Here is an 18,480-nt window from a genome sequence, read left to right as displayed (position 1 = left end):
CTAGCCACTCTAAAGCGCTTCCACGAGAGACAGATGGACTTTGATTTATAGACGGAGAAGAGCCTTTAGAGGATCAAGAGTGATTCCTCAATAAAACAAATGGGATTTTGAGGGAGGGCTGAACGCGATGTACTGAAGGGTTCGCTTTCGCTGATCGGCGCCAGTCTTTCCTGCTGTGAATTTCCCAGGTCGGGAGGGGCCCTTTCCTCCTACCTTACTGAACCCATTCACCAATGATTGGATCACTCAAAGCTAAAGACCAATTCCTTCCTTTTAGGTGGTCTAGGTGGCTGGGATACTATGCCCTTCTTTTTAGAGGCTCAAAGACGAGTTCTCTGAAGGAAGCAAAAGAACCCATGTGTCTCGGATGAAGTCTACCCTCTTTTTGTGCCGGGAAGAAGAATGAGATCCAACTCAAAGTCAAGGAAAGCGGCCTAGACCACTGACTTTTGATGGAAGGCTTCTGAACATGGATTGGTCTGATAAAGCCAATTTTTCGGCGAATCAAATACTTTCTGAGAGCACTAGACCTTCTCTTTTTCAGGATTGATTCCCACTCACTGCCTGATAGCAGGCTTGGCCCATGAGACCTATTTTCTTATTGTACTGGCTCACTTCACTACTTTGGAGGATGGGTTTTTCCCCTTTTTGGTTCGCAAACGCTCTAACCCATCGAGAAGCTCCATCCAAATTGGAGTTGATGTGAGCACTTCCCTAGAGGCAGAGGCTTTTTCTACAAAAGGGTGGGAGCATAGAATGTAGGTGAGTCAATTGCGTGTGGCCTTAAAGTATTTCGTATTGTAACAATATTAGATCGGCATCCAAACAAAGGTGCATGTACGGTTCCTAAGGGATACAATTTTGTCCTAATCATCGAGAAAGATGAAATAAGTTGATAGCGCGATCTCGTACTAACACATACTCTCTAAATATTTCAGAACTTGCATGCGGCCTTCAAGCCACAACCGCGGTATGAGTTCTGATCTCAGACTTTGGTTTGGGGGCTGCTGGCCCCTTCGCGTCGACAAGGAAACTGTGGACGACAATGGGTTTAGAATTCGAATAAAACGAAGACCCTATCAAACAAATAGAGGAAAGGGCGGAAAGGGGAAAAAGTAAAGTCTAAGCGACATATGGGACGAAAAGGAAATCCAATTTCGGTAAGACTTGATCTGAATCGTAGTTCAGATCCAAGTCGGTTCAGTGAGGGCGACCGCGAAAGTCACCGAATGGGTTCAGTCCGTCTTTTCCTGATCTTTGTTTGTCCCCCCAAAAAAGGCGTGAGAGGACGTTGCAGATGTCCGGGACGGACACGACTTCTTCTAACGCTAGAAGACCACAGGAAGAAACCCGGGACCAGAGCATGTCGTGAAAGACGCACACGGGGCAAGCGTGCTTCGACCGTGTCTCCGGGGCACAGTTGAATGTAGATATCATGAACATGAGGATAAGGATACCAGGCCGAGAAACCCGGGCAAGTACTCCCCTAATGTGCCGATCGCTAGCGCATCTAGGGCCCCGGCGCCCAGCTCTGCTGGAGAGGCCGTCACTGATCTGAAAAGTGTGTCTGCGGTTCGGATAGACTGATTCTGCGAACACCTAGCCCCAGGAATCAATAAAAAAACAAGTGCTAAGTTTCATTTCAGATCAGTGAATAAACCAAAAAAGAGACCTTTCTCGCTCGACGCCACACTATGCTCCGCTTCAACAAATGAGAGTTTTCGGTGGAACCGGTGAACCACGCGAGCTGGTTAGATGCGTGGGGAAGATGGCTCGTAGTACCTGATAGCGCAGCTATGCAGTGGAAGGGAAGGAGCCTAAATCGACCCCCTTCTTTCTTTTTTATTCAAAGACACAAAAGCAAGCACAAAAGAGATTGGACTCTCGGATGAGACTAAGCAGCTACCGTTCCGACGCGCCCCTGACCCTATCTTGATTCAAACCGAAAACCCTCTCTAAGGTGGAGCCTAGTTGAAGCTGTCATTCAAAGAATAAATGGGAATCCAAATCCACTTTTAGGGATATAGATGAAGTCTCGCTCAGTAAAGAGAGTTGTAGATTCGTAGAAGAGGATCAGAGTACACGCGCTACAAAAGGCAGCTAGCCAATGAAAGTAAGTGGAAAGAATATAGTACTTTTGTACTGACCCCTCCGGGCCCCCCGGTTGTTTTGGCGCGCCCTACCCCAACGTTAGACTATTGCCTTTTTAGCCTACGCTTGCTGCTTGCAGCATGGATTCGATAGATCTATCGAATCCATGCTTCCCCCGCCCCGAAGCGAGACTCTATCCAGATCTCAAAGAATAACGAGCTAGGCGGCCGGCGGGCAAAGAAAGGGGGCGGGGCGTTTACTTGAAAATGACAACCGCCTATTCCAGCAGTGGGGGCCTTGCACGAAAGCAAACCTACGATTAAGTAGCAGTTGCTTTCGCTGATGGGCCCAGTGAGGGGGGGCATTGTCCCTCAGTTCTTACCAACCTCAGGTGTGTACATCTAACTTATTATCTTCTTTTTTCATGCAAGCCTGACCTCAGCTGTCCGTTTCTTATTCATTCAGGGTGCCCCTAGTGGACTTGGCGGTGCTCCTTTCTCAAACCAGAACAACTCTAAACGTTAGGGAAAATAAGGGAAGACCACCTGAGCGAACCGACCGAAGGGACTTTACTTATCCGAACCGAACATTAGCGGCTTAAGCTAAGCCTATCACGAGCTGCGTTGCTGCTTGATCGGCGGGGAGGAAGATCTCAAAGTATGGGGCAAAGGATCAAGCGCTTTGACTTTGCTTTGTCCCCCGGGATCCACCACAGGTTGGGTTTGAGAGCCGTGTGATGGGTGACTATCTAGCACAGTTCAGAGAGCACGTGTATGTAGTCTGCGCTGGTGAATGGAAGCCCCCGCCGCAAAAAAGAAGCGGCTCTTCCCACGGCTCTGTCACCATTGACTCTATTTATTATTATGGTAAATCATTGTATCAAGATGTCAATCTTAGATCTTATTTTAGTTCGATACGTCCACCTACGAAACTCACCCTTGGCTTTCGTCTCGGTAGGTGTATTATTCTACATTTTCCCAAAAGGACATTCATTCATTTCTTTCTTCCCGGGCGATCACCACGACTAAAACGAAAACAAGACAAGAAATCAAGACCCGTACTACAGGAAAAGGGCTGGTGGCCGACATTTGGGAAAGTCGGGCCGATCGGGTGTCTTCATTCAAGCGAGGGTACAGAGGAAGAACGAAACGAAGTGAGAGGCCGGGGGCAGGGAAAAGAGTCGAGTCGATCGACCGGGAGAAGCAAAACGAAATCCGGATTTGGCCGAAAAAGATGCAACATTATGGATACCATGACCGATCACCATCGAGAAAGAAGAATTTTGATAAATCACTTCGGGTGAGCGGGGCCTTCAAGCGGCCTCAATACGCCGGGGTTGTAAATGACATACCTTTCCTTATGGGAAATGCCGCCGCCTTACTAAAAAGGAATAGAATCAAGTTATTTTTACCAAAGAAGTCCCGCTCTGACGGCCCGACGACTCATCTACTAAAAAGGACCCTCCCCGCTGTGCGCCCCTCCTTGAATTATTCGGTCATGCAATACTTTTTTAATACTAAGAATAAAATGCATTTCGACCCCGTCCTAGTTCTCAATCATTTCGTGGCACCGGGTGTGGCTGAACCATCTACGATGGGGGGAGCGAAGGGACGAAGCTTAGATAAGAGAATACGCTCTCGCATCGCTTTTTTTTAGAAAGCTCTACCAGCGAGAAAAAGTGTTTGGCCCGAGCCAAAAAGAGGTTGATCCACTTCATTCGCCAAGCGAATGATCTTCGCTTCGCGGGAACAACAAAAACCACCATATCGCTCTTTCCTTTCTTCGGTGCTACCTTCTTTTTTCCAAGGGATGGGGTTGGGGTGTATAATAACCCTTTTTTTGAGTATGCCCGGAAACAACTCCTAGCTCAATTTAGGATCAAATGTAGGAACCTCATGGGTAAGGATAGGGTAATGGAATTGATAGAGAAATTCATAGACCTAGGTAGGATAGGAAAATTGATAAAGGGAAAAGCCGCTCAACATTGTTGTATCTTACCTCTGCACATATTCAATCTTATTCTCACGACATAAGATTGAAAGATCCAAACCTTCCTCTTCGGAGCGGAAACGGACGTGGCCAAAACATATAAAAAAAGATCGGCCTAGTCGCTCATAGGGACATATCTATCCGGATAGAGGATAGTCTAGATCAATTTTGAGAAAAATCTCTCTCTATATAGATAGGTATCTCTGTGGATAGAGATAAAGATAGGGATCCCTATAAATCGAAATATATGGAAAAGTGCACTTTTTGACTACTACTACTATTTCTTAGACTTTTTCAAGGAAACATCTTTTTTTCGATTTTGACTGAATTGGTCGGAGCGTAGACGAGGTAGCAGAGCCCAGGAAAGAGGTCATATCGTCATAGAGCAGTCGACTATAAGTATAAGACTGCTGGCCTGAGAGAAGGCAGTCTCTCTCGGGAAACATGGCCCAATTTATCTTCTTTCTTTTCACACGGGCAACAATTGGGAATAAAACAGACCATGAACATGAGTTATAAAATGTAAAAAAAAGGGAAGAGTGCATTCTCCACTTTCTTATCTCGAAAATGCGTAATATAGTGATGTCATGTGTCTGTTTCTCTGAAAAGGTGGGTCGGCCCTTAGGGCAAACAGTAGTGCCAGGTTCCATTGTGGAACAGTCGTTTGTCGGTGACCTTTGTCCGCTGTAGTACGAGTGACTGGCGCATCGCATCCAATCTCTCATGTCAATGAGTCAGTTAGAAAACACTTCCAAATGAATCAGTGATTTCCCCTTTATTTCCCTTGGAGCGCAAGGGTAAACAAGATTGAGAATGAATTAAAACACACCAAATGTTTCATTTTGCCTATTATCAGTGGTCAGCTCTGATACAAACCAGGGGAAAAAGAACCTGGAACGCCTTCTTTAAGGCGCTACTATTTCTAGCGGCATAGGTGCTTTATCACAATACGAAAGATGTACATACGAGGACTACGATTCCTATTTAGAGATATTCCTACGAGCGATAGACGTAGTAAGGAAATTACATACGCCAATAACAAATACGAATACGAATTACGCCTACGAGCCTACGCAATGGCATGTTTCGGCGTATAAAGCTAAGAACGAGAATAGCCTACTGCCTCCACTCGGAAAAGGCAAAGGTATCTAGTATAGGATATCGATGAACGGAGGACAAGGAAAGCAGGCAAGGTGAACCTCCTTTGCCAAAGCCCTTTTGAAATACCTTATTTTTGAACCTTTAGAAAATACCTGCTAGCTATCCCTAGTTTTGTTTAACCAGCTTTCCCCCAAAAAGGGGAGATCCGCTGCTTACTGCTCACGGAAACATCCGACCTTATGGTCAAGTCGTCCGCCTATCTTTCTGCTCTCATTCGTTTTCCGATCGCATAAAAAGTCATGAGATCAAAAAAGAAATGTGAGAATGTAGTTACAGATGTAAAAAAAGTAAATATCTCGTTCTCTTGGTCCATAGATGGGGCGTCCTATCCGATGGATGAATGAGGAGCCTCTGTCGAGTAGTGAAATGATAGGATTCTGCTTTTCGGTTAAACCGAAACACAAGTCGGCGATTCAAGCCAAGAGTGCGGGCACCTTAAGAGCGGTCAAAGCTAGAAGCTATATCATGACTGCTGGAACGAAAGACCCGATGAGTATTTTCGTACCACCTTCCAATCTTCTTAGTCAATTGTGTACTTTTCCACTAGGCGAGACATAAGTTATCGGAATCCGGGGCCTGTTTTTCCCTATTTCAAAAGGGGAATGTCAAATTGTGTGGTTTCACAGTCTTATGAGACAGAAAGTTTTGGAAAATGGAGCTGCCGTTTTCACTACTTTGGTCCCTAGCGATATTGTTGCTTAAACTAACATGGAAAGTGGGTTCAATCACTTTAAAGTGCCCTCTCAAGTGTCATCTCATAATGGTAATCTCCTTATGGTATAGTAATTTGTCTTAGAATAAGAAACCTATCTCTTCCCCCTAATGGCTTTTCACTACCCCTTGCGGGAATGCGTATCGTTGCTGCATCGCCACCGTATTCCTGACTTGCTTTTCCGAACTGCTTGTTTTCTCGGGGCTGCAGTCCAGTTGCTTAGTGGTTTGCTTCTCGGTCTACCCAATCAAGGTTAGACCTCGCTCTATCAACCATTGCTTTAAATATTATCATGTAATTTCATCTTTCATTGATACCATCATTACAATCGAGGGCCTACAATCCATGGAAATCCCTATTCCGATCCCTGGGAAAGAAGAGCAAGTAAGTAATGAATGAATGAATGAATTTAGATGGTATATAAACATCTCCCCATGAAGGGAAGGTGCTATAGTATCTAACTAAGAAAAAAAGTAGGTTGTGAAATGATAGGAAATATGCCATGCAGAAAATCCAGGAAATATTTCCTTGATTTTCGGATGACCCGGCTTATCTTTGCAGTTATCCTTATTTAGCAGAATCTAGTGAGTGTTCCATTAAAAGGAAAGAGAGCTATTCGTTGTAGGATTGATCCAGACAACCCAACCTAAGTCACCTATTGCGCCTAACCTAAGTATAGTGTCAGTGGTCGGCGAGGGGAAGTTCATTCCTATAGAGAAGAGAGGGGATCCTATTTCCTTTCCCCCTTTCCCAGTATGGCAACCTTATCTTCCAGCATGAAAGTTGGTATCAGAATGAAACAATCCAATCCAATCCATACTTGTGGAGTGCTCAGTTCAGTTCCTGATTTCTCTCAAGCCTAAACCGGAAAAGGAAACCTATTACCCGGGGTCCCCCCTTTCGGCTATCTCATCTGCTGTTCCTCGACTCTCAGGAAGGTAAGATCATCAATCAATAGTAGGATGCTGATTTGTGCAGTTAAAGATGGGACCCGACCTGTTCTGTTTGCTTGTTTCCTATAATTTGTGCTCGATTCCATATTTCTGTATCCTTCGATTCCCGGGACAGATCTGATCTCCTTTATACTGACCTCAAACAACGAGCGAAGTCGAGATGTTGATGAGAAAGGGGCTTTTCTCAAGGCCAAAGAGTGCTCTTTGAAGGCTACTATGCATCCTTACGAATACAAGAGTGGTTTTTTTTGTTTTGGGTATAGCAGGACTTGAACCTGCGACCATTAGGTTAAAAGCCCAATGCTCTACCAACTGAGCTATACACCCGATTTTACAAGAAGGCTTGGTGCGGAAAAGAAAAGAGGGCGGCCTGGCCCCTTTTCTTCTTATCATATCACAAGGGCGCGGCTCTGTATGGTATAGTACTGTGGAGAAAGTCTGGGAGTCCTTTCCACTCATTGAGGATTCTATCTAAAAAAGAAGGTCAACGGGGGAGACTACAGTAGCTCGAACTCAGACTATCTACGAAAAAGGTAAAGTCGTCTTTCCTAGGGTTCGACCGAAAGGAGCTGTGTTCTATGGTTTGACGTTGTGGAGGTCCAGCACTCTTCTAAACGAAGAAAGAGGGGATTCGCGCTACCTCCTACTCCTACAGAAGATCGATTGGCGCAAACTTCCGATCGATTTCTTATTCATTGTTGCCGACCCTTACATCATCATAAAGAGAATCAAGATATCCCAAGAACCCAGCTAGGGATGAATGACTAGCGCTCAAGAACAAGCAAGGGATGAGCGCACGGGAGCGGCGTTGCTTGTTGCTTTATTATCACATTAGAGAAGCGGAACCTCCAAGCTCAGACATCTCGAACTCAGAAACTACCCTTCTATCCCACCCTGCTCCTCCGGCATCAGAAGCAGAACTACCTGACCGAAGGAGATAGACAGGAAGGGAAGACGGTCATACAAAGGCCGAATAAAGCTCTCTTGAAGCTGAATCTGAATAGACCTAGAGTCACTCAGTACATACGAACCCTTGAATAAATAAGAATTGAGAAGTATGAAATGTGGGCATCATAACAAAAAAAGAAAAAGACCGAACCAGTAAGACTAATGTCTACTTATTTATACCTTTGAGAGGTCCACTTAGACTATTATGATTTTCTCTTTAGCTACGTAGGTTATATAAGATTCAATTCAATCTAACAAGCGGACTGGACTACCTTCGGCTACTACAAGATATTTAGAAACCTAAGAAGCTGAGCCTACTTTACGCACTTAAGGCAACAGCAGATGATGAAGAAATGGGCGGTAGATGATAATGAGAAAGGGCGCCCCTTGGCATTTCCTGTGGGGGAGTTTGATTGATCCAATCACGACGAATGATCTCAACCCCCTCTTTTGCGCCTAACTTGACTCTGATTCTCCCACTATGAGAGCTGATCCAGGGGCTAGTTCGGCTATAGAATGGAATTTACGAAAGCCCCCGTCTTTCCGACTCAATGTATTGCCCTTTGGGACCAGGATCTGACGAGGAAGTGAGAGAGGGGACACCAAACATAGGTGCGTACCATTGCCCCAATCCAATGGACTATGTCATACAGGGAGGAACCCTTGGAGGTTGGGACAGAAAAAAAGCAGGTTTTGTTTCTGCTTCCTTCGAGCAACCAAACTCTTTCGTCAGGTGTGGGTCAAGTTCCCTCATTATTGCTTGACTTCCCCTTTGGGGCACTAAAAGATGGACTAGGACTTAAGTAAGGGAGAGGACAACCCCTGTTTCTGGCTTACCTTCAACGAGTGAGTGCTATTCCCATTCCTTACTTTGATCCGACCCTGTTCCCCGACCAGTTTGCTTGCTCACTAGAAGAGTCAAGCGAGAGCAGCTAGTTTAGAAGGAAAAGGACACCTGGGGCTATTCGGCCTCACTTGTCGGAGACTGAACTACCGCTCGCTTACTTGCTGATCAAGGAGGTCATTTCCACTTACTCTAAGCATAGAAGGAAGAAGATTGAAAATCTAACAAACAAATTGTCTTCAGCCCTACTTACTTATAAGCTGACTTGGCCCAGGAAACAAGGTTCTATTAGGCTTGCAGGGCTTAAAAAAGAATGAGCTAGATCGCAGGTATTTGGATACGAGGTAGTAGCGGGGTCTAGTCGAAGCCGTGCGCAAAGTGTACAAAGGCGAGTCTCACGGGCAGCGGCACGTGAGGGGTCTCCCGAACTTCATGGAAGACGTAGTTAGGGAGTTGGAAGATGCACTTTGGACTCCTGCACCAGTAAGAATGGAACTGGAATAAAAAGTCGGGGTAGCTAGTCACTCCGTTACTGAGGAAAGAGAGGATGGCATTTCCATAAGTAGACTCTCCTTCTTACTGAATCCTTATCCTGCCCTCTCTACTCGGGAACAATTCATTCTTAACTCGTACATAAGTTCCGGGCGTCGACAAGAGAGTTAGCGGTCTACAGCTGGTTCGGTGGACTGGTGGTGACACGGGCGGGCCCTCTACTTTATTTGCCGAATCCAATCGATCATGGGCGGCCCTCTTCGTTCACAGTGTTTCTTTCCTTTCGAATCCAATTGTTCCAATCTGACCAAATAGCAATTCATCGAAATCATTCGGGTCACCTCTTTTTTAAGCACTTGACGAAGCCTATTTCTATAGAAAAGGACAGGAATCTATTGACTTTGAGTCTGTCTCCTACTACGAAATTGAAACTGAACACAGGATGGCAAAAGTGAGAAAAAAATCCCCTCGTACTACGTCATTATTTATTCAATTTTCCCTGGTAAGTGCTCCAGATGCAGTTGCTTTAGTTGACGTAGTGAGTGGAACCTAATTATTTCGCTCTATTCCCCCTAGTCCTATGTTTAAAGAATACAATCCTTACTTCTTTACCTCCCGTAAAATCCTTTATGCCTGATTTCAGTACTAACAATAAATGGCTAAAAACATCCTATTTTTTATGGTAAAATATGGAAAATCATATGGGAAACGAATAACGAATAGAAGTAGCCTAGCCTTTTCTTTCAGTCTCGGTCTCTAGATTCCCTTGTTCTTACTGTAGCTAGCACTTGTTATTGCAGTCAAGGAGCCAGGAGCCTTCAATCACATTTGAGCTTTACGCTCTTCTCCTTCTTGGGGGTCGGCCTGTAGTAGCAGGCGTACAGGACGAGGCCGAACAGCGCACCGAGGCCATTGGGGATCTGCAGAGCACGAACAAAGACAAGAGCCGGCACGGTTAGAGAGACACTCTCAAGTTATATAAGATTTGGTTGGAACCTGAAGATGGAGATATTACTGACCGTGACGTAGAGGTCGAATTTGATGAGAGCGTAGGACGTCCAGCAGACGCCGTTGAGGAAGCTCACCAGCGACAGGAAGAAGGGCATGTACTCGACGCTCTTGGTCTTGATCACTTTACCCTGCACGCAACCCACAATACACATTAATTCCTCCCTGCAAAAATATATATTCATTAGTTCCAAGCACAGGATGCAACAGCTCGAGCGTTCCAAAAATAGATATATATATTTAAATAGGTAATTAACAAGATTGATTCTATGTTCTATGTAAAATGTAAATAAATTCAGCAGGTAATATTGGTGAACTCTACACCTGGACCACATGACCCACGAGAAGAAACCGACATACAGGATCCCTTTTCCGTTTCAACGTGATCATCTCACAGAGTTGGCAAGGGAAGATCACAAAAAGCACAGACTGGTACAGGGACACATGTACTATCTCCATCCAAGAACACATGATTCGAAATCTGGCACACCTTAAACTTGCATCCCCTAGGTGAACACATATGTTTATGATGAAGCTGAACATGGCAGATTTCATTAGATGAAATATTCCTCCCGTTCCAGACCCGTCACTCAACAGCCAACGAGTTTGGCGAGAACAACAGAACAAGTTTGGTTGGCTAATCAATTGTACAACAGAACTGCCTGTATTGAATGCAACAGCAAGTAACCAAGGATACCGCATCGATAATCAGAGGACACGTAGGGGCTACGGTATCTTTTTAGGTAGAAACGAACAATAGGCCTTTTGACGGAACATAGAGCAACATGTTCTTGGGATGTGCCACACGAACACCATGACAGTTTAGCCCAAAAGGTAGCACGTTGGTTTTTACTGGTAAAAAGGGGGAAAGAAGAGATTTGACACGATGGTTAAAACAGGACCATTGATGCATCTTTTAGAGATGGATTTGGTTCCAAAATTGGCTCCCGCATCCATGCTTCCAGAACAAACAACAACTAAGGTATGCTAATAGTGGCACATAATGAATGCCTCAGCTATAACCTGATGAGTCACTTGCCCTGAGTAAGCTGCAAGATCCTTCACAGATCACTGTGTCTAGATCATGCAACAGATTTGAAAGATGATGGCAACCCATCATTAATCAGTAATCAGAAAAGAACCTGGAGACTGGAGAAGATGAATATGGCTAATCTGTTCTTAAATAGAAGTTCCAGAAGAATTAATATCGGCTTTTTTAATCTTAAACAGTAGAACCCCTGAATCACCAATCCATTCTGAACTGCAAAGGCAACGTGTCACTGACAGTTGGGTCCAAAAAATCCTTGACTGACCCAGCAGTAAGTGACCATGCACGACAACTTAACCTATGAAACCCTCATCCACACAACACCAACAACATCACCGCCGCCACCAACCGAAGGGGAACGCACGCCTATTCCCCAACAATATCACTAACATCTACCAATATAGATCTAAAAAGACATCTATGCATGTGGATCAAGAGCGGGATCGATGGGTACGTACCATGATGCTGAGGGGGGAGGCGTACATTGCCGAGCCGAATATGACGCAGAGGATGCCGTAGAACACCCAGAGCATGCAGTTGAGCAGCGTCGCTAGGTACGGGTCCGACTTGAACTCCTCCACGTCCTTGTTCTTGATGATCCGCCAGAACGTCGGCCTGCACATGTACAAGCAAAAAGCAAGCGCCCCCTCATCAGAATCAAACCCTAATTACCAACCACCTTCCATAGAGAGTAGACTAGACAAGCGGACGAGGGGGATGGCGGCGGCGGCTTACACAGGGGAGAGGAAGAGGCCGAAGGAGATGACATTGCCGATGATGTTGCGGGCCGCGTCCGGGGAAATCATCTTGCTTTGCTCGCGAGCGGGTGGGGACTTGGGATTGGTTTGGATTGGACGACGCACGCGGCGAAAGGGAGGGAGAGAGAGAGCCAAAGCAATTGAGATTTGGGAGTCGGTTGAGGTCGAGGGATTAGCTTATATAGATAGACGCGGCGGGGGCGCGGTGTTTATCCGGTCTCATGTTAGATCCTATGATTTGGTTAGTTAGCCTACGAGAACAAGTCACAAGTTTTTTGTTTGACTATGCATCCAGTTCGTTGCTATCTCTCTCTTTATCTACATGGATATTAACACGCACTATTCTTGAGAGTCAAGACACCGTTTTGCTTTAAAGAGCCAAATAAATCCCAGATAATTACTAATGCACCGTTGAGTACACAGATTCTTTTCCTGTTCGTACTGGAGTGTAGTAAGGAAAAACTGCTTGACTGGGAGAATCGTGGATATGTAGGGAATAGATAAATGCCACCCGCCTAAGTAAAGAACTGTTACAAATAAAGAGGAAACTAATAAGGATAAGTAAGAAACAAGAGAAAAGAAACCATATTTGATACCGGAATATTCGGTTTGATAACCCGCAACTAATTCCCCCTCTGGGTAATCTTTCACATTCGGCCAAAGAAGAAATTCTAAAAACTAGAAAGCCTATAGGCTGACGCCAAAGATTCCTTAAAAAAACCATATTTTGGCTGTGCTTCAACTATATCAACTGTACTTGAACTGTTAGATAATCATAGTCGATAATAACATCACAGCTCCCACCGCTATTGCAAAACCGTACATCAAACCTTAGCTTCATACGGCTCCTCTATGATCAGAAAAAAGGACTGTTTCGGTATTATCCCCCAGGTTTATCAGTTGCAGGTGAATCCTGTGAAACATCTCTCTCGAGGCTAGTAACAACACTTGGAAATGAAAAATGAGCTTAGCGGCTGTACCGGGTCAGGACCATAAACACCACGAGCCGGTTAAGCAACAGAAGCTGTGGGCGAAAGCACACTCGTCATTCTCAGACCCGCGGTCGAGGTACGTGCGAACAAGTTCCCATTCTCTATGTTTCATGGCCTATCAATGAAAGTCGGTATCAGGCTGGCTCGCTTGGCGGGTCGTCTCCTTATATACCTAAATCCTCGTTTCACTCATCGGTAAAGGTCTACCCTTCGAAAGGTAGGTTGAGTTCCCCTGTATGTAGCCAGCCACACTCTACTCGCAGGTAAAATATTGGCGTAGACAACAGAGAATGTGCTAGGTAGGAAACCGAAGGAACTCTTACTATACGAGAATTTGCAATTCAATATGACAACCGATCAGAAGGGATTGGACGATCCCAATGCGTTGCCCTCCTTCGCAATACCGGAACTATCTGACCGAGCTCCATCAACACAGAAAGCGGAAGGGACGGCAGATACGGATAGACTGGATCCGGAAAGGGATTTCAGCCAGTCCTTGCCTATTGCTGGGCTGGTTGTTTTGTCACGGTCCGATTAGTAGAAGGTGAGTGAGTAAGACGAGGCCCCCGAAGCGTAATGCAGAGCTATACTGCTCTTGTTTTTCCTTCCGCCCTGCTTAGGAGAACTTTCTCTAGAACCCACTTTAGCTAGCTTTCAAGGATACCATTACAGATGAGTGAAGCGAGTATACTATTTCCGGAGCTCCCGAGGTAGCGCGGTAGCGGAAGCCCTTTCTAGTTCAAGCAGTTCCAATTCCTATTCTGCTTCACCGCTTACACCACACTCTATTGGTTCGCCTTGTGGTGCCTTTCGATCAAGGTCTACTTTGGTTGATCCACTTTCTTCTACAGCGCGTTATCCGCATCGAAGTTAGCCAGGTTCCTACCGCTTCTTGATATTATGGATTTTGCAATCCCTGAACGCCAGTGCTTCTACAACCAACGGATACTATTTAACATAAATAATAAGTAGAAATGGACAAACGAGTGTGGCTACACAGAGTGAGGAAAAAAACATGGTGGTACCAGCATTGCGTATCACTCACTATGCTTTATGTAATATTGCTTAAGCAATGGTAAAATGGGAGTCCTGAGCAAAGCACATCTGATCGATATGAATGAAAGATACATCCGTCTTTTCTTCTCCTTCGAAGGTTAGGTATCCGCTCGTTAGTTCAGCGCCGCATAAATACTGACTTTAAAAGGGGCGACTCCCTCCTGTGCTTAAGTTGTTTCAAGCTTGTAAAGACTCGCGATCGGAAGATTGACCTAGTTTTCTTTCAGCTGAAACTCTACCTAATGGTTCAGATTCCCCGGGTCCATGGGTCCATGGCCGCTTAGCTTAGACAGCCTTGTTAGATACATGAATGCGGGGTTCGGTTTCCAATTGATTTGTATTCACCGGGACCTCCCCTTATTGGATTTTCTCCACTTTTCTAGTTGCCATGGTAAGAATGTTGAGCAAATGAGTTTAAGGGGTGGTTTCTGTTTACTTTTTTTCAGCCTACGTCGTCTCTCTTCCAGAACCTCACAATCATCAGCGTCTGAAGTTTCATGATGAATATTGGTTTCACATTTTATTGCTTACGTGAGGAAATATCAATTTGGAACTCGAATTTGTATTTGAGTTATGATGAGGAGTGAGGTAGATTCGCATTGTTGAAGAAAGCGAAGAAAAAGGATGCTGCTATGGCTTGCTTGTGGCTCTTTCTTCTATTGGCTAGTCTCAGGCATGATAGTTTCCATTTCTTTTGGAAAGCAAGTGCGGCTCAGTCATAAGTGTTAGTAATAGCATGAAGTAAGTTGTCGGTAGCCGGCATTAGGTAAAAGGAAAAGCTTCTCAAAAGCATCCAGAAATATCATAGAATGGTGATTGAGATCACCTTCACGGGAATCATCCTTTGCAAATTGGGGGAAGGGAACCAATCAAGTCACCAAGAAGTTCCCGAAACTTGGTTTAGTACTAAGGTTCTTCTCTTCCAGCGTTTAGTATTCAAGTTCTTCTCTTCCAGCCCCCCGGCCCCTCTTTGATAAGGAAAGTTTGCATTTCTCAAACAAAAAAATGACAAATATGGTTCGATGGCTCTTCTCCACTAGCAGGTTTACTGCTTTCTATTTGCACTTTTGTATTAAGTTTCCTTATATATACGATTTTTTATTATTTTCTATTTGTCTATTTTTATTTTTAGTGCGTTTTATTTCGATTATTCTTCTCCCAATTTTAAATCTTTTCGGAGCCTCCTTCATTATTACTCTTCCTCCAGAGATTCAGGATCCCCAAGCTCTAGCTCATTTAGCAGGGCTAAACTTCTATCTGAGCCTTTACGAGCAGGATCCTGGATGGGTTACGTTCATTCAGAACGAGCTTAATCACAATACCCCTCTGGAGGACATACCTGGACGGCTTAAGCTCTTCCTAATGGAAGAAAAGCTGTCTAGTATGCGACAAGATGTCATTCAGGAATTTGAGGCGCTTTATCAAAGAATAGGGCCTTATCTACCGATCGAGCCCTACTTGGTCGATGAAGCGATTCGTTCCTATCTGGACCATATTCACGCAACTGATTCTTTCACTGTTCTCCAAGCGTCTTATCAAGATCTGGGGAGAATGAGGGAGGATCTGTTTTCTTTAGAGATGCTGTTTCCCACAACCGGGATCTCCTTGAGGCGGAAAGCTCCGCAAGGAGGTGCCTGGAAGTGGAACAGAGGATCCGATGGGAAGAAATCCCCAAGAGCAAGGCAAGTCTCGAAATAGCTGACCACGAGCATGCTCTCGACTTGTTTAAGTCGGAGGATCTTAGAAGGGAATTAGAAAAAAAAGAGTGGGGTAGCTCAGTAATTCTGATTCTTTTCTCTTCCAGCCCCCGGGCGGGCCCCTCTTTCTTTTCTCTTCCAGCCCCCCGGCCCCTCTTTGATAAGGAAAGTTTGCATTTCTCAAATAAAAAATGACAAATATGGTTCGATGGCTCTTCTCTACTAACCACAAGGATATTGGGACTCTCTATTTCATCTTCGGTGCCATTGCAGGAGTGATGGGCACATGCTTCTCCGTACTGATTCGTATGGAATTAGCCCGACCCGGCGATCAAATTCTTGGTGGGAATCATCAACTTTATAATGTTTTAATAACGGCTCATGCATTTTTAATGATCTTTTTTATGGTTATGCCGGCGATGATAGGTGGATTTGGTAATTGGTTTGTTCAGATTCTGATAGGTGCACCTGACATGGCATTTCCATGATTAAATAATATATCATTCTGGTTGTTGCCACCAAGTCTCTTGCTCCTATTAAGCTCAGCCTTAGTAGAAGTGGGCAGCGGCACTGGGTGGACAGTCTATCCGCCCTTAAGTGGTATTACCAGCCATTCTGGAGGAGCAGTTGATTTAGCAATTTTTAGTCTTCATCTATCATGTATTTCATCAATTTTTAGTCTTAAATAATATAACAACTATCTTCAACATGCGTGGACCTGGAATGACTATGCATAGATTACCACTTTTTGTGTGGTCCGTTCTAGTGACAGCATTCCTACTTTTATTATCACTTCCGGTACTGGTGGGGGCAATTACAATGTTATTAACCGATCGAAACTTTAATACAACCTTTTTTGATCCTGCAGGAGGGGGAGACCCAATATTATACCAGCATCTCTTTTGGTTCTTCGGTCATCCAGAGGTGTATATTCTCATTCTGCCTGGATTTGGTATTATTAGTCATATCGTATCGACCTTTTCAAGAAAACCGGTCTTCGGGTATCTAGGCATGGTTTATGCCATGATAAGTATAGGTGTTCTTGGATTTCTAGTTTGGGCTCATCATATGTTTACTGTGGGCTTAGACGTTGATACGCGTGCCTACTTCACCGCAGCTACCATGATCATAGCTGTGCCCACAGGAATCAAAATCTTTAGTTGGATCACTACCATGTGGGGAGGTTCGATACAATACAAAACACCCATGTTATTTGTTGTAGGGTTCATCTTTTTGTTCACGATAGGAGGGCTCACTGGAATAGTTCTAGCAAACTCTGGGCTAGACATTGCTCTACATGATACTTATTATGTGGTTGCACATTTCCATTATGTACTTTCTATGGGAGCCGTTTTTGCTTTATTTGCTGGATTTTACTATTGGGTGGGTAAAATCTTTGGTCGGACATATCCTGAAACTTTAGGACAAATCCATTTTTGGATCACTTTTTTCGGGGTTAATCTGACCTTCTTTCCCATGCATTTCTTAGGGCTTTCGGGTATGCCACGTCGCATTCCAGATTATCCAGATGCTTACGCCGGATGGAATGCTCTGAGCAGTTTCGGTTCTTATATATCCGTAGTTGGGATTCGTCGTTTCTTCGTAGTTGTCGCAATCACTTCAAGCAGTGGAAAGCACCAAAAATGTGCGGAAAGTTCTTGGGCTGTTGAACAGAATCCAACCACACTAGAATGGTTGGTACAAAGCCCTCCGGCCTTTCATACTTTTGGAGAACTTCCTGCGGTAAAAGAGACAAAAAGCTAAAAAAAACCTCTCCTAACTATGAAGGAAGTTTCATAGAGATAGGTGTGGGGAAATAAGTTCTTCATTTGAAGAGTTAGTTGGCTGGCCTACCGGCCCGCAGATTAGGAAGGCTTTTATCGCCAACTGAACTGCGTAACCAAAGCGATTCCTTCTTGGTGGAGATAGGTGGTCCTGGTCCAACCTAAGTCAGTTCGAACCTGACGGGTCGTTCGTTCGTGTGGAGAATCTCTCTCCTTACTCAGGATTTCTTTATCTTCGAGGCGAGGCATATTCATATGTCGAAGAAGGGGGAAGTGTCTCCATTTACGCTCATAGAACCCGGAAAAAAGAATATACCGTTGTTTAAGGACCAAGGATGCGATGTGAGAAGCGTAGGTCGGAGTAGCAGGAGTATGCGACAAGCAGTTTCATGTTTGATGTGGGTCTATAACGAGATGAATTAGAACACTTGGAATCCTCGCGGATATAGCTGCCACGAGGGCTCTTTCCCACTTAATAGATTCATTCCTTCGTTACGGCGGTTGAGGGTACCTGCCGTTCAGAGATGCTATCAGAGTAGGAAAGTTAGCCAAGTTATCCTGCCTAGTTTAGATAAAGCACCCCGATCATACCAGACGCAACCCGATCATTGTATACATAACATAGTTGAATTTGAGTAAATTCTCTCTGCCTTTCCCATTTCCAATTCAAAAACCACTAGGCATAGAAGGAAATCTTTCCCGGTAGAAGGTTCTCAGTAATCAGCAGTCGGAATAAGCCCTTCCAGTCTTTTTCGCCTAAGAAGGTTTTGGAGGAGGAACCTATGGGAACGGCAGTCCTGCATCGAGATTATTAGTTGCTTACCGCTGCACATTTTATCAAGATCAACCTGTGGGAATAGCCGTCCCTTACTTACCAAAGAAAGAAAAAAGGAATGACGCGGTCTGGTTTACAAGTAAGAAAGAAATAGGATAAGGGTAAAGGTGAC

The 18,480-nt window shown here is 44.7% G+C and overlaps 1 protein-coding gene, 1 non-coding gene and 1 pseudogene across 2 annotated transcripts; 1 reads left to right on the top strand and 2 right to left on the bottom strand.

The window, feature by feature from the left end:
• Nucleotides 1–7,160: 7,160 nt before the first annotated feature.
• Nucleotides 7,161–7,233, bottom strand: TRNAK-UUU. Its single transcript has one exon. It is a non-coding gene; the product is annotated as a tRNA-Lys (tRNA).
• A 2,654-nt stretch (nt 7,234–9,887) lies between these two features.
• LOC119366786 (bidirectional sugar transporter SWEET6a-like) lies at nt 9,888–13,108 on the bottom strand. The gene is made up of 4 exons (XM_037632505.1): nt 13,062–13,108; nt 11,705–11,861; nt 10,210–10,329; nt 9,888–10,110 (listed from the first exon to the last, which is right to left on the bottom strand). The coding sequence occupies exons 1-4, from the start codon at nt 13,106–13,108 to the stop codon at nt 10,009–10,011; spliced, it is 426 nt and encodes a 141-aa protein (XP_037488402.1). The 3' UTR covers nt 9,888–10,008.
• Nucleotides 13,109–15,057: 1,949 nt separating this feature from the next.
• LOC119360172 overlaps nt 15,058–18,480 on the top strand; it is a 16,308-nt pseudogene continuing 12,885 nt past the window's right edge.

This window comes from Triticum dicoccoides, chromosome 2B (genome assembly GCF_002162155.2).
Source record: "Triticum dicoccoides isolate Atlit2015 ecotype Zavitan chromosome 2B, WEW_v2.0, whole genome shotgun sequence".
Classification (NCBI taxonomy): Eukaryota; Viridiplantae; Streptophyta; class Magnoliopsida; order Poales; family Poaceae; genus Triticum; species Triticum dicoccoides.
This window is presented reverse-complemented; position numbering and strand designations above follow the sequence as displayed.